The 15,156-nt window shown below is 44.3% G+C and overlaps 1 protein-coding gene across 28 annotated transcripts in view; it reads right to left on the minus strand.

Annotated features, from left to right (window-relative positions):
- The window catches only part of nrxn3a (neurexin 3a), a 2,036,587-nt gene that overhangs the window by 1,172,526 nt on the left and 848,905 nt on the right, over window positions 1–15,156 (minus strand). For all 28 annotated transcript variants that reach the window (XR_007248249.2, XR_009446221.1, XR_009446220.1 and 25 more), the window contains 3 exons: window positions 11,436–11,817; window positions 9,640–9,830; window positions 4–177 (listed from right to left, as the gene is read on the minus strand). Coding sequence is in view for 24 of the 28 variants with exons in the window: in XM_059649000.1 (XP_059504983.1) it covers window positions 4–177; window positions 9,640–9,830; window positions 11,436–11,817 (747 nt within the window). In the remaining 4 variants the exon portion in view is untranslated. The remainder of the gene's footprint in view (window positions 1–3; window positions 178–9,639; window positions 9,831–11,435; window positions 11,818–15,156) is intronic.

The following is a 15,156-nucleotide window of genomic DNA, read 5'->3' on the forward strand; positions in this document are numbered from 1 at the left end:
TACCTTCACATCCACGATCAATTTGCCCACTCCGATGTAACGCATCATGAATCAGATCTGGCAGCCGTCCATTGAGGTCGACAGATGCCAAGCAACCCTGAAACCCATCTCTAGAGGCGACAAGTTTCGGCAGATTACTGTACATGCCTTGGGCCAGCCCAGCTATGTAGAGGACACCTGGTTAGTAAAAGGCGACAGAAGAAGATACAGTGTTAAGCTGAAGGTGTGACCATTATCTTCAAAACAATGGCCTTTTATGTTTACAGTACATAATTTCTAATCTCAACAAATTAAAGCATGTGCATTACTTTATTTTACATTGGTTAACTACTGGGTTTAACATCATAAGTGGACTTTCTCTTTTTTTGGTATTTTAGTACTGTGTAGTCTCCAGATACAGTTGACAAGATAAATCTCTGCACTGGCTTGGGATAGTAATGTAGCAACTTACAGTTTACTTTACCACTTCCTGGCTCCCAAAGGTCTGTCCGCCATTAACAAGGGACGAGTCAGGACTGTGTTGTAATATTCTCCATTTGCCTAGGTGAATGCAGCTACAATAATACTCTAGAAACTCAACACCATCCAGGAAAAAGAAACCAACTGGACAGGCACCCATTACACAAGTTATTGGAGATGGCAACTGTGTCTCCCATCTACTGGAGGTACTGCAGCAACTTATTAAGGGTCCTTTGACAACACCTTCCGAACTTGCAAAGTGGCAGATATATGGCATTACCATCACCTACAAGCTCCCCTCCAAGTCACTCACCATCTGGATCTGGGGCTACATTATCATTGTGACTGGGTAAAAACTCTGAAACTCCTTAGTGCCTATAACACAGAATCATACAGCCATAGAGTCATACAGCACAGAAACAGACCCTTTGGCCTAAAATGTTCATTCTGACCAGACATCCCCGTCTGACCTCGTCCCATTTGCCGGCATTTGGCCTATAGCCCTCTAAACCCAACCTATTCATATACCGGTTCAGATGCCTTTTGAATATTATATTTGTACCCACTTCCACTACTTCCTCTGATATAACAAAGTGTGGAGCTGGATGAACACTGCAGGCCAAGCAGCATCTTAGGAGCACAAAAGCTGACGTTTCGGGCCGAGACCCTTCATCAGAGAGCTCTGATGAAGGGTCTAGGCCCAAAACATCAGCTTTTGTGTTCCTAAGATGCTGCTTGGCCTGCTGTGCTCATGCAGCTTCACACTTTTGTTATTTCAGATTCTCCAGCATCTGCAGTTCCCATTATCTCTCTCCACTACTTCTTCTGTCAGCTTGTTCCATAGACGCACCACCCTCTGCATGAAAAAGTTGTCCTTTAGATCCTTTTAAATCTTTCACCTCTCACTTTAAACATATGCCCTCTCATTTAGGACTCCCTCACCCTTGGAAAAAGACCTTGGTTATTCACCCTATCCATGCCCCTCCTGATTTTATAAACCTCGATAAGGTCACCCCTCAGCCTCAATGCTCCACAGAAAATAGCCCCAGCCTATTGAGCCTCTCCCTTTAGCTCAAACCTCCAGTCCCGGGAATATCCTTGTAAATCTTTTCTGCACTCTCTCAAGCTTAATAACATCCTTCGTATAGAAAGGTGACCAGAATTGTACACCATATTCTAAAAGTGGCCTCATGTTCTGTATAGCCTTGATATGGCATTTTAATTCCTATATTCAATGTCATGACCAATGAAGGCAAGAGTGCCAAATATCTCTTTACCACTCTGTCCACCTGTGATGCCACTTTCAAGGAACTATGCACCTGTATCCCTAGGTCTCTTTGTTTGGCAACACTGCCCAGGCCCCGACTATTAAGTATGTAGGTTCTGCTCTGGTTTACCTTTCCAAAATGCCACATGTCATATTTCTCAACATTAAACTTCATCTGTTTCTCCTTGGCCCATTGGCTCATCTGATCGAGGTCCACTGTATTCTGAAATAATCTTCTTCACTGTCCATCTGGGCGGTAGCTCTCACAGAATCCCGACAGTGAATAAAGAGGCCATTTGGCCCATTGAATCTGCACTAACCGGCTGAATTAAGAGTTTGATGACGACCATTGTCGATTGTCAGAAAAAAAACCCCTCTGGTTCGCAAATGTCCTTTAGGGAAAGAAACTGCCATCCTTACTTGATCTGGACTCCTTGTGACTCCAGGCCCACAGCAATGTGGTTGACTCTAAAATGCCGTCTTGGTAATAAATACCAATCTAGCCAGTGATGCTCTCGTCTCGTGAATGATTTTTCTTTCAAACTGCCTTCGGGGCAGAAAACAAACAGTCATGGTGCTCCTGAGATGCTGCTTGGCCTGCTGTGTTCATCCAGCTCCACATTTTGTTGCCATGGTACGTGGTTATGTTCCAGTCTTGAGGATGACAGGCTGTTGTGCCCCAAGGTTCAATGCTGTGCCTTGGGTGTTGAACCACAGTGAAAGCTCAGAATTTGCCAGACCTCCAAGTTTGGGATGGTAGGCAAGCTGCAAAGGTGCTTAATGTAGAGAAGTGCAGGGTGGTACATTTGGCCGAAAGTATAGTTGATGCAATGTAGGCTGCTGGGATCTATGTCAACAAGTTTTTTTGCTACATCAACTGGATTAAGGTCAGCTGACCACATGCCCCACCCCTCTCTCCCAAACCAGTGCCATAGAACATAGAACAGTACAGCACAGTACGGGCCCTTCGGCCCTCGATGTTGTGCCGACCTATCATACCGCTCTCAAGCCCATCTAACCTACACTATTCCATATACGTCCATATGCTTATCCAATGACGACATAAATGTACTTAAAGTTGGCGAATCTACCACCGTTGCAGGCAAAGCGTTCCATTCCCTTACTACTCTCTGAGTAAAGAAACTACCTCTCACATCTGTCCTATATCTTTCACCCCTCAATTTAAAGCTATGCCCCCTCATGCTCGCCGTCACCATCCTAGGAAAAAGGCTCTCCCTATCCACCCTATCTAACCCTCTGATTATTTTATATGTTTCAATTAAGTCACCTCTCAACCTTCTTCTCTCTAACGAAAACAGCCTCAAGTCCCTCAGCCTTTCCTCGTAAGACCTTCCCTCCATACCAGGCAACATCCTAGTAAATCTCCTCTGCACCCTTTGCAAAGCTTCCACATCCTTCTTATAATGCGGTGACCAGAACTGTACGCAATACTCCAAGTGCGGCCACACCAGAGTTTTGTACAGCTTCACCATAACCTCTTGGTTCCGGAACTCGATCCCTCTATTAATAAAAGCTAAAACACTGTATGCCTTCTCAACAGCCCTGTCAGCCTGGGTGGCAACTTTCAAGGATCTGTGTACATGGACACCGAGATCTCTCTGCTCATCTACACTGCTAAGAATCTTACCATTAGCCTTGTACTTTGCCTTCCGGTTACTCCTACCAAAGTGCATCACCTCACACTTGTCTGCATTAAACTCCATTTGCCACCTCTCAGCCCAGCTCTGCAGCTTATCTATGTCTCTCTGCAACCTACAGCATCCTTTGTCACTATCCACAACTCCACCAACTTTAGTGTCGTCTGCAAATTTACTAACCCATCCTTCTACGCCCTCATCCAGGTCATTTATAAAAATGACAAACAGCAGTGGACCCAACACCGACCCTTGCGGTACAACACTGGTAACTGTATATGCCACTAGTAACTGGCATGAAAAATTAAATATCCTGCCACTATTCATCTCAGCTCCTCATGAGTAATCGGGTTCCGAGATGAGTCATAACCTTCAGGACAACACTGAATATAAAATGTTACTTGTCAAGATCTGGGAAACAGGTTTGTTTAGTGCTGTGATTTCCTAACAGATTTATTGTTAAACTCTTTCATTAGTATTATGCACCCTTCCAACAAAAAGAGCATTACCACTTTCAGACTCCTGAAATAATTCTGATTTGTCTTCTCTATTTCTCTAAATAATTCTCCACCATTAATCTCGAGAGTGCAGAAACAGGCTATTCAGCGCATCGAGTCTGCACCGACCCTGTTAAGAGCACCCATCCAAAACAAGATCCCTACTTGCGATAGTTAATCCAGCTAGCTTGCACACCCCTGGACATTACAGGCAATTTAGTATGGCCATTCCACATAACCTGCACATAGAGGCAGAGAAATGTACACCATGGAAGCAGACCCTTTGGTCCAACACATCCACGCCGACCAAATATTCTACATTAATCTATTTTGCCAGCATTTCGCCCATAGCCCTCTAAATCCCTCTTATTCACATATCCATCCAGATGCCTTTTAAATGTTATAATTGTACCAGCCTCCACCACTTCCTTTGGCATAAAATTTGACCCTTAAGTCCTTTTCAAATCTATCCCCTCTCACCTTAAACCAATGCCCTCTAATTTCTGACTCTCCAGTCCTGCGGAAAAGACCTCAACTATTCACCCTATCCATGCCGCTTATAATTTAATAAACTTCTATAAGACCACCCCCTTCACCCTTCAATGCTTCAGGGAAAATAGCCCTAGCCTATTCAGCCTTTCGCTACAACTTACACCATCCAATCTTTGAACTGCAGCACCCGGAGGAAACCCACACAGACACAGGGAGCACTTCACACAGTCATTTGAGGTTGGAATCAAACCTGGGGTGCTGAGGCAGCAGTAAGAACCACTTCCTCAATGGCAATTCAGAATGAGATAGGGATGGCCTGTTTTGTGTTTTGTTCATGGCACTCAAATCCCATGATAGATATGACAAAACAACAGAAGATTTTGGAATATCTGAAGATCATTTAGTTGCATTGGTCCAGTTCAATGGGAACTGAGCAGTTGCATTGGTTTAAATCCATTATAACTAACGACTGTTTCATTGGTTGAGGTCCCCCAGTATCACTACAAATGCACAAACATAGATTTCATTACCTGTATCAAATTAGTAACAGTGTTTTTAGCTTCTAATTTCTAGGAGGTTACCACCTTGTAAATTCTAATCAGTTGGTGGGAAATAACTACATGGCACAGCAAAGTTGTCTCTGATAACACAGCGTGGAGCTGGATGAACACAGCAGGCCAGGCAGCATCAGAGGTGCAGGAAAGCTGACGTTTCGGGTTGGGCGCCTTCTTCAGAATTGAGGGTCCAGACTCGAAATGTCAACTTTCCTGCTCCTCTGATGCTGCCTGGACTGCTGTGTTCCTCCAGCTCCACACTGTATTATCTCTGACTCCAGCATCTGCGGTTCTTGTTATCTCAAAGGTATCTATGCATGCTTTTTTTGGCCAGTGCTTCACATTCATAAACATCAGTGGTGGAAACAAAGGCTGTAAAATTCACATGGGCGAGCATGCTATCGAAGGTAGAATAAGTAATCTCTCCAATTTACACAAGATCACACAGATATTGATGGATGGGAAGTTGCTTGGGGTTATGTGGGCAAAAAGCTGTGCAGTTTACTCATTTAGGACATGGCCTTGCTGGAGGTCTGGTTGGACCAAGTCCACCCATTTGCTATATTGGCTTGTGCAGTTCTGTGAACCCAAAAGTGGAAAAGTCCTTCTGCTCTTGGCAATGGTCAGACATAACATGGGCAGTACCACAGACCTGTCTAGTCCGGTGTGATTTGATTGCCTTCGAACCTTCTGCTTCTCATCACATCATCCAGTCGACACCTCAGAAACACAGCACACAATGCTGAGCAAAAAGATGGGCTGTTTAAGCCGAGCAGGGGAGAGTAGATTATCACTCACTTTCAATGGAAAGTGAAGGGACAATGTTGCCTGCTCAGTTCTTGCTTTGTACATTCTCTTGATGTTTTAATATTTGGGGATCGATGTACTTTGGAGTGAGGAACCATGCATTTGAACATTCAATGTGACCGATCACCTTTGGGCTGAAGCCAGCTTATGATGTGGCCAAGAGAGTTAGTTGTGACATGTTTCACAGAGGGTTTCTCTCCATGAGGTCTGCTGAGTTCCCTCGCTGCATTTTGCTGAACTCACTTCATTAACTCCCTACCCCATTCTCAATGGTGCGCACCTGGTCAGACTCCAGCCCCATTCTACCACTGGTGGGATATCTCGGAATCAGCTGGCATCCCAGGTACCACTGTCCTCTTTAAAAGCTCAGTGTGCATCCAGAGCTGCCGTACACAGCTGGTGACATTTGCCCAGGACATAGCCAACAAGAATAAATTGGTGTCTCACATTGTAGGCAGGAACCTGGAGGTCTTGCTGAAAGTGGTGGTCCAGAGGTAAATAATCTAAGGTCTAGAATGGGGGCTTGAACCCAAATCTGACTGTAATATAGGAGAACTCCAATTCCAGTAATAACAACATTTCGGACTTTTAATCCAATAAGTTATCAACGTGTGTCACTGGAGGATTAGGAAATACAAGTTGACAATGAGCCACAAAAGAAGACACGAAGCTTTGTGAGGGAAATCAAAGCTTGGTTAGAATTTGGAACGTTCTAAACATTTTTGGGCCATGATTGAATGATGGAGCGTACTCAATGGGCTAAGTGACCTAATTCTGCCCCTATGCCTTAAGATCTTTATGAAAAGGTAGGTTTTAAGGAGTGTGTTAAAGTATATTCGAGTTGCTAAAGGAGTGGAGAGGTTTAGGGAAAAAATTCCAGGAGTTAGGGCTTGGATAGCTGAAACCACAGCTGCCAATGCTGGGAGGACTAGAATAAGGGAGGCAAAACTGGGTCGAGGCAGCTCTCCTTCTTTGCTTCCCTGCATTACAACCTTCAGACTTCCCCCTGAGGATCTATCCATAATGCACTGCTCTTCCTCGTCTACTTGCTACTTCTTGATGATACAACAGACACATCTGATGTCAGCTGCTACCCATTCTGATAGCACTCTGCCTTGCTGCCTGTTTGAAGTCAAGTCATGGAACAGTCACAAGTTGTGCTAACCTGATATCAGGGAGCTACCCTTTACTGCTGCTGGGATAAATTCTCCTTAATCACCACTTATTCCACCACATCACTCCTACTCCCAACACCACAGCCATTCATTTAGGTTCACTGAGACTGTACTTTGTGATGCTTCTTACAGCAGGAGCAAGATATATGTCCCAGTTTTTTCTGTCTCTCTGTCTCCTTCTATTTTGTCCCATTCTGCATGTTATACACCAGCTTTTATCATTCATTTGTGGGATGTGTGCTTTAATGGCTGGCCAGCATTTATCGCCCATCTCCAGTTGTCCTTTAGAAGGTGGTGGTGAGGTGTCTTTTTGAACTGTTATAGTCCACCAGCTGTGAGTTGGCCCACAATGCCATTAGGGAGGGAATTCCAGGATGTTGACTGCGTGACAATGTAGGAACAGTGATACATTTCCAAGTCAGCATGGTGAGTGACTTGGAAATGAACTTGAAGGCGGTGGCATTCCCATGTATCTGCTGCCCTTGTCCTTCTACGTGGAAGAGGTTGTGGGTCTGGTCGGTGCCATGTGAGGACCTTTTGGTGAATTTGTACAGTGCATCCTGTAGATGGTGCACAATGCTGCTGTCAGGACATTGCTAGGTACGATTCAATTAGTGTGCTGTGTCAGGCTGTTGCTTGGCTAGCCTGTGAAACAGCTCTCCCAATTTTAGCATGAGACCCAGTTGTTAGTGACGAGGGCTTTGCAGGACTGTTTCTGCCATTGTCTGTTCCAGTGCCTGGGTTGATATTGGATGGTCCATCCATTTCTTTGAGATTTTGTTACAATTGATACAACTGCATGGCTTGCTAGGCTATTTCAACAGGCAATTGAAACTCAACCACATTGCTGTCAGTTTGTGAGTTACACGTAGGCCAGAAGATGGTAGATTTCCTTCTCCGGAGGACATTAGTGAGCCAAATAGTTTCTTCCAACAATCGACAGTGATTTCATAATAATTAGTGCATTCTTAATTCCAGATTTTTGTTTTACTGAATTCAAACTCCACCGTCTGCCATGATTTGAGACTGTCATCAGAACATTAGCTGAGTTTCTGGATTAAAAGTCTTGTGATAATACCACTAGGCCATCACCAGTTGAACCAGATGGTCCCTGTTGTTGCAATCTATGCACTAGTTTCTATGCTTGTCACAGGTTTAATTCACACTGCTTTGAAATGTCTGCTCCACACTTCACAACCTTTCGAGCTTACTTTCTGAATCATTGCACCAGGATTCATTAATTAAGCTCAGTGAGCATCCACTTGCAAACAGACACCAATAGTCAAACACAGTACAATTTGAACATTGAAGCCAACACTCCCACCATCATACTGCTCAGCTTTTGTCTTCTGGTCTAGGTCTGATACAGGAATTGTTCTAAAAATCAACCTGTTCAGAGATGTTATCACACACCTCTGGGGATGATGGGACTTTGAACCCGGAGGGACCTTACCACTGTGTCAAAAAAATTCTAGGGCCTAATACATGCTTGTGCATTTTTCCATGTGGCGCCAAATGTGATTTTCATTCTGCGTACATATACATAAAGGAAACAGGCCCAATTTTAGAGGTGGGAACATCTCTTTCTATTCAGATGTCTAAAAAGACAGTGGACTCGACTGTGGAATCTGGTCAGTTCACTCTACTCTGGCCAGATGTTCTGGGGTCACCAGCAGAGGTAAACAGCTCCTATACTTCCTGGGATCCAACCTGGGAACTTGCTGAATTATTGACCGCAACTTCATCTCAGGGAGTCAATCCACAACATACTTGAGAGTTACATGGTGTAAAACACCCAGAATTCCCCAGTGCCCACACCAGCACAGCTCGGGATAGCTTTCCTTGTTGGTGTGAACAGTGTTGGTCTAAACAAAGACCACAGCAACTGTGAGAATTGCCATCTCTTTGGGCTGATGGCTTATTAACTGCCTTGGCCTTTGTCAGTGAAGTTAAGTGTTCTCCAAACAGAAATATGGGCAGACAAACAGGAAGCTGGAGGAACACAGCATCTGGAGGAAAGGAGCAGTCAATGTTTCGGGCATTACCCTTCTTCAGGACTGGATGTGGGGGTAGGGAGGGGCTGCAGATAAAGGGGTGGGGGAGTGGGGTAGTGGAATGGTGGTGATAGGTGGGCACCAGCAGTAGGTACAACCTGATTGGTCGATGGGACGGATGAATCCAGTTGGTGGCTGGAAGTCAGGGGTTGGCGTGTCAGAAGGTGGATTGGAAGGGAGGAGGTGAGGCCAGAACGGGAGAGGGGGATGGCTGGAAAGTTTATTTTAAGTTAGAGAACTGAATATTCAGTCCTCCCAGGCCGTAGGGTGCCCAGGCAGAAGATAAGGTGCGGTTGCTCAAATTTGCTTCCTCAATATGGGCATATGCTGCCTCACAGCACCAGGGACCCAGGTTCAATCCCAGCCTTGACTGTGGAGTTTGCACATTCTCCCTGCGTCTGCGTGGGTTTCCTCCGGGTGCTCTGGTTTCCTCCCACAGTCCAAAGATATGCAAGTTGAGTCAGCTGGTCATACTAAATTGCCCATAGTGTTCAGGGATTTGTACATTAGGTGGGTTATAAGGTGATGGGTTTGGGTGGGCGCTGGGAGGGTCAGTGTGGACTTGTTGGGCCGAACAGCCTGTTTTTACACTGTTGGAATTCTACGGCATTTTGCAGCCATACTGACTGAATTGGGGTTGTTTTTCTGGGGAGTGGAGGGAGCTGGGTAAGAATCTTACCTTTCAGGTCCAGGTTTTTGGCACCATTGATAACCTGAGTCACAGATCGAGCGTCCACCTTGAGAGTGTGCGTGTTGCTGCTGTCCCGAGTAATTATTACATTGTGCCATTGATTGTCACTCAGGGACTTTTTGGAGTTCCCTTTGATAACATTTGGCCCATTTCCCAGGTCAAACACATAGTGGATGTACCTGCAGAAGGAGAAAGGTTTGCCAAGTTTAAAAAAAAGTTCTGACTGAATGATTTATTTATTGTCACATATATCTTGAAGATGCAGTGTAAAGTGTTCTGGAGAATGGACTGGGGAACAAAGGATATCAACCAGCATGCATTAATAATAGGTAATAGTACGTATCGTAAATTGCAACTTCAAATTAGAATTACAATAAAACGTTACACTGCTTAATAAAAAAAATCATATTATTAACAAACTTAAGAAAGAGAAAAATGGTTTGAGCAATTAGTAAAGACTCAATGTTTAATTTCAATTCAACTTTTCAAGAAAGCACTCATGCATTTGCTTCCCCTTTCGAAAGCACTGTCCTTCCTTATAGGGTCCAGGTAGGTATCCCCAGGCTTTAACACTGCAGCGTTCCAAAGAAAGCACCTGTATTTGTACACTTCCTCATGATGTCACAATGCACAGTGAATTCACGCAAACATCGGATGGAACTCGAGCAACATGGGCAACTACAAGGAAGTCGGTAGAATTGCGTGAGGTCAGCAGTGAGGAGATCCCTCAGGCCGGGAGCAAAGCATTCTGTTTCCCAACCAGCTGTCAAAGGCGAGACAAGATTCTCACTCGCAAGTGGTGAGAGGGCTACTTACATGCGCTAACACCCTTGTAATGATGTAACCTTGCCACATTGATACAGTTTCACATTTTCCCACATGCTGGATAGAAACTAGACAGTGACCATTCCCACCATGAGGGTCAGAGTGGTAACCATTGCCCCCCCCCCCCCCCACCCCCCCACCCCGACCTGACTTGCTCCTCCAGACCTCTATCTCAGACACCATGGCGCACTCAGTGGGAAATGGCTGTGCACAACCCCTCCCCACATCTACCAGGATCTTCAGGTCTGTGTTGGCAAAGTGTGGTGCCTCTGTCCAACACATCTGGTGCAATTGGCAGGGGCTGTGCAGTGTAGCTGCCAAATGCCAACATTTGGCTGGGTGTATGGCTGATCTTTAATGATGGACTGGCATCAAGAATCACAGGAACTGCTGGCAAAGGCCAGAATCTGAGTATCCCTGTAATGCAGAAAGTCTACACCAACTTTCCAGAACCAAGCCCCTATCCAAACCCCAAGTGGGATTTTCTTTTACCATGGCTTACCCATCACCGTCGCAGGGCCAATTAGGGATGGATAATAAATAAATACTGAGAGGACATTTTCCGCTTTGGGAGAGACCAGAAGTAGAAGACACTGTTTAAAAATCAGGTGTCTTCCGTTTCAGATGGAGTTGAGGAAACTTTTTTATACCCCCTGGACAAAGGGGAAGATCTCTTTGGACCACACTTCTTCACAGACATTTGAGGCAAAGCCATTGAATATTTCTAAAGGGAGAAATAGACAGCTTCTTGACCAATAAGGGAGTCAAATATTATCATAGGTCGGTGGAAATAAGGAGCTGGGACTACAATCAGGGCAACCATGATCTTGATGAACGGTCAAGCAGGCTTGAGGGGAGAAATGGACTGCCCCCGGTCCTGATTCGTGTATCTGTATGAGCTATGGAGCAACAGAAGAGGACGCAAGCCATCAAAATGATCCAAAAAATGTCTCCCTTACCCTTTAACTAATTCCACAGCGATGAAGTCATTGCCATCTCCGCTGTTGAAGAGAATGAATCCATCAGGAGACGTGGTCTTGAACTGGAAGAAGAGATGCATGGATGTGTACGCCTGCAAAGTCGCTAACGTCAAATAGCTGTTCTTGGTTTTGAAAGTGACGGGATCGGCGATAATCGACCTCATGCCGAACCTGGCATTGATTTCGCAGTATTCAATATCCCCGTTTTTGCATAGATCTATGTACATCATTCCATTAAACATCAAGCTCTGCAGGTGCCCGATGAAGCTGGATGGCGCAACAGAGATGAAGCGCCGTTCTGTCATGATCCCAGTCTCGATGTTGTGAAATTCCAGCCGTGTGTGGTCACCCAGCATTTGACCTAAAATCACCAAGTGAAAGTACAAAATCACAGCTCATATTTCAACCCCTGCTTCCCCCAAACACTTTGTGGGCACTGCACGTGCCAATTCAACATCAGCTTCCTCCTTTTTACCATACCTTCTGAGACTGCCACATTTCAAATTCATTCATTCACAGAATGTCAATGCTGTTGCCTAGGCCAACAGTCATTGCTTATCCCTAATTGCCCAGAGGGCAGTTAAGCATTAATCACACAGCCATGGGTCTGGAGTCACACATAGACCAGAACAGGTAAGGATGGCAGTTTCCTTCCCTTCATCAGGAAGGGCTAGCAGCAGACACATGAGTACACCAACCCCCTGCAACTTCCCCTCCAAGCCACTAACCATTCAGATTTGGAAATACATCGCTATTCCTTCAATGCTGTTAGGTCACCATTCTGGAACTCGTTTCCTAACAGCACTGTGGATGATCTATGCCACGAGGACTGCAGTGTTGCAAAAAAGCAGCTCACCACCATCTTCTCCAGGATGCTCAGGGATGGGCAATAAATGTTGGCCCAGCCAATGATGGTCATATCCCATGAACAGAAAAAGGTGTGAAACAGGGCCAAGTTCAGCACGAACAAAATACACAGTAAACCTTCCATTACGCTGATCTAACAAAGTGTGGAGCTGGATGAACACAGCAGGCCAAGCAGCATCTCAGGAGCAGAAAAGCTGACGTTTCGGGCCTAGACCCTTCATCTGGGGTGCTCCTAAGATGCTGCTTGGCCTGCTGTGTTCATCCAGCTTCACACTTTCTTATCTCAGATTCTCAACATCTGCAGTTCCCATTATCTCTGATTACATTGACCTAATAAAAGTTGGTTTATTTTCCATTTATTCATTGACAGGTGGATTTTGATGGCAAAACCAACATTCATTATCTATCCCCAATTGCCCTTAAGAAGATAGAGATAATAACAGTGGTTAGGCTAATTGTTAGGCAGTGAAAAATGAATGGTATTGTTGTGTTTCTGAGTCACAGATGAGTCACATTGGGTACAGGCAGCTGATTTCCTTCTCTAAATGTTGTTAGTGAATGATTTGGGTTTTTTTTAACAACATTCCCATAGTCTCATGATCATGATTCGTGATATCGACTTTTCATTCTGGATTTTCATCAGCAATTCTCCAAGGTTCCTCAGACAGCACTTTCCAAATGCATGAGCACTTCCATCTAAAAGTACAAAGACGTACAGATGCGTGGGAACTCTATTACCTGCATGTTCCCCTTCAAGCCACTCACCGTTCTGACCTCAATCTATATCGCTGTTCTAGTTAACCATTGCTGGGTCAAAACAATGGAACTCCCTTCCTTAAGGCAATGTGGGAGTACCCACAACAAGTGGACTGCAGCAGTTCAAGGAGACAGGCAATTATCATCTTCTCAAGGATAACGAGAGATAGGTAACAAATACTGGTCCAGCCAGGAATCACACATCTCCTGAATGCATGACAAAAATGTTCTGAACTGAATGTTCATGCTTCATTGAGCATATTGGGATTGAACCTGGCCTCAAGATTACTCGTTCAGTAACATAACGAGTGCAGCACTATGCCCAGTAGAGTGCTTCAATCACTTACTCAGGACATCTTGCAACTCTGTGAACCATTAATCATCCTTAATTACTGGGCTGAGATTTATAATCTGGGACCAACACATGCTATTAGACCCCATGGACTTGCTCTCTAATGCATCGCTCTTCTTAGAGGGTCATAGAGTCATAGAGCATGGAAACAAACCCTTCGGTCCAACTAGTCACTGCTGAATATAATCTCAAACTAAACTAGTCCCATCAGAATGCTCCTGGCCTGTAAACCTCGAAAACCCTTTCCTATTCATGTACTTACCTAAATGTCTTTTAAACATTGTAATTGAACTGGATCCAACTCTTCCTCAGGACGTTTATTCTACATGTGAACCACCCTCTGTGTAAAAAATCTGTTCCTCATGTCTTTTTTAAATCACTCTCCTGTATCCTTAAAAATGTGTTCCCTAGTCTTGAAATCTCCCATCCTAGGAAAAAGCCCACTACCATTAATTCCATCCCTCATTGTTTTACAAACTTCCATAAGGGTGCCTCCCAACCTCCTTCACTCCAGTGATAGAAGTCCAGGCCTATCCAGCCTTTCTTTATAACTCAAACACAGCAATTTCCTGGCACATTTCTTCTGAACCACTCTGCAGCTTGATGACATCCTTCCTATCACTGGTCAACCAGAACATGACACAATATTCCAGGAGTGGCCTCATCAATGTCCTATACAACCTCAACATGGCTTTCTAACGCCTTTACTCGAAGAAGGAGGCAATGAAGGCAAGTGTGCCAATGTCTTTTTAACCATCCTGTCTATATGCGATGCAAACTTCAAAGAATTATGCACCCCTTGGTTCCTCTGTTCTACAACACCAACCAAGGCTCTTCCATTAATCGCATAAGCTGTACCCTTGTTTGTTGTACCAAAATGCAATACCTCACATTTATTCAGATGGAACTCCATCTGCCATTTTTCATTCCATTGACCCATTTGATCAAGATTCCTTTGTAATCTTAGGAAACCTTCTTCACTGTCTGCCTAGTTCCTACTCACCCACTGACTTCATGAAAGTAATCTGAAATCAAATCTGTGTCCCACTAGTGCAAACTGCTGGCTGGTACTTCAAAATCAAAATTAACCATTAACAAAAAGTCACTTAATGCATAATTTGGAGAGGTACCAAGCCCAAAGGTATGTTTACTGCACAACTGTAGAGTCAGTTGATATTGTAACTGGTCCCTGGGAGGTCTGAGAATTCCCTTACATTGGATGGGTTATATCCTTGGAGTTTAAAGAGATAGCTACAGAGACAGTAGATGGAATAGTAGTGATGTTTCAAGCATCTTTATTTTTTTTAAAAAGTCCCAGAGGATTGGAAAACTGCCAATTTAACACCTTTATTTGGAAAGGAAACGGTGATTAAAAGTAAAGTAGCCCGAGGCTAATTTGTTTAAGGCCTGTCATTGGAAAATGTTGAAGTCTATTATAAAGGATACAATAGCAGAGCATGAAGAAATACTTGAGGCCTTCAAGCAGAATCAGCATGACTTCATGAAGGAGAACTCATGTCTCCTACAATGTTATTAGGGTTCTTTAAAGTGGTAACAAGCAGGATGGATAAAGGGGAATCAGTAGATGTAATATATTTTGATTTCCTGAAGCCATTTGATAGCACATACAAGGCTATTTATGTAAAGAGTCTGTAGTGTAATAGATATTATATTTACATGGATGGAGAGTTGGCTAACTATTAGAACACAGAGAGTTGGGATAAA

Source organism: Stegostoma tigrinum, chromosome 10, assembly GCF_030684315.1.
Source record: "Stegostoma tigrinum isolate sSteTig4 chromosome 10, sSteTig4.hap1, whole genome shotgun sequence".
NCBI lineage: Eukaryota > Metazoa > Chordata > Chondrichthyes > Orectolobiformes > Stegostomatidae > Stegostoma > Stegostoma tigrinum.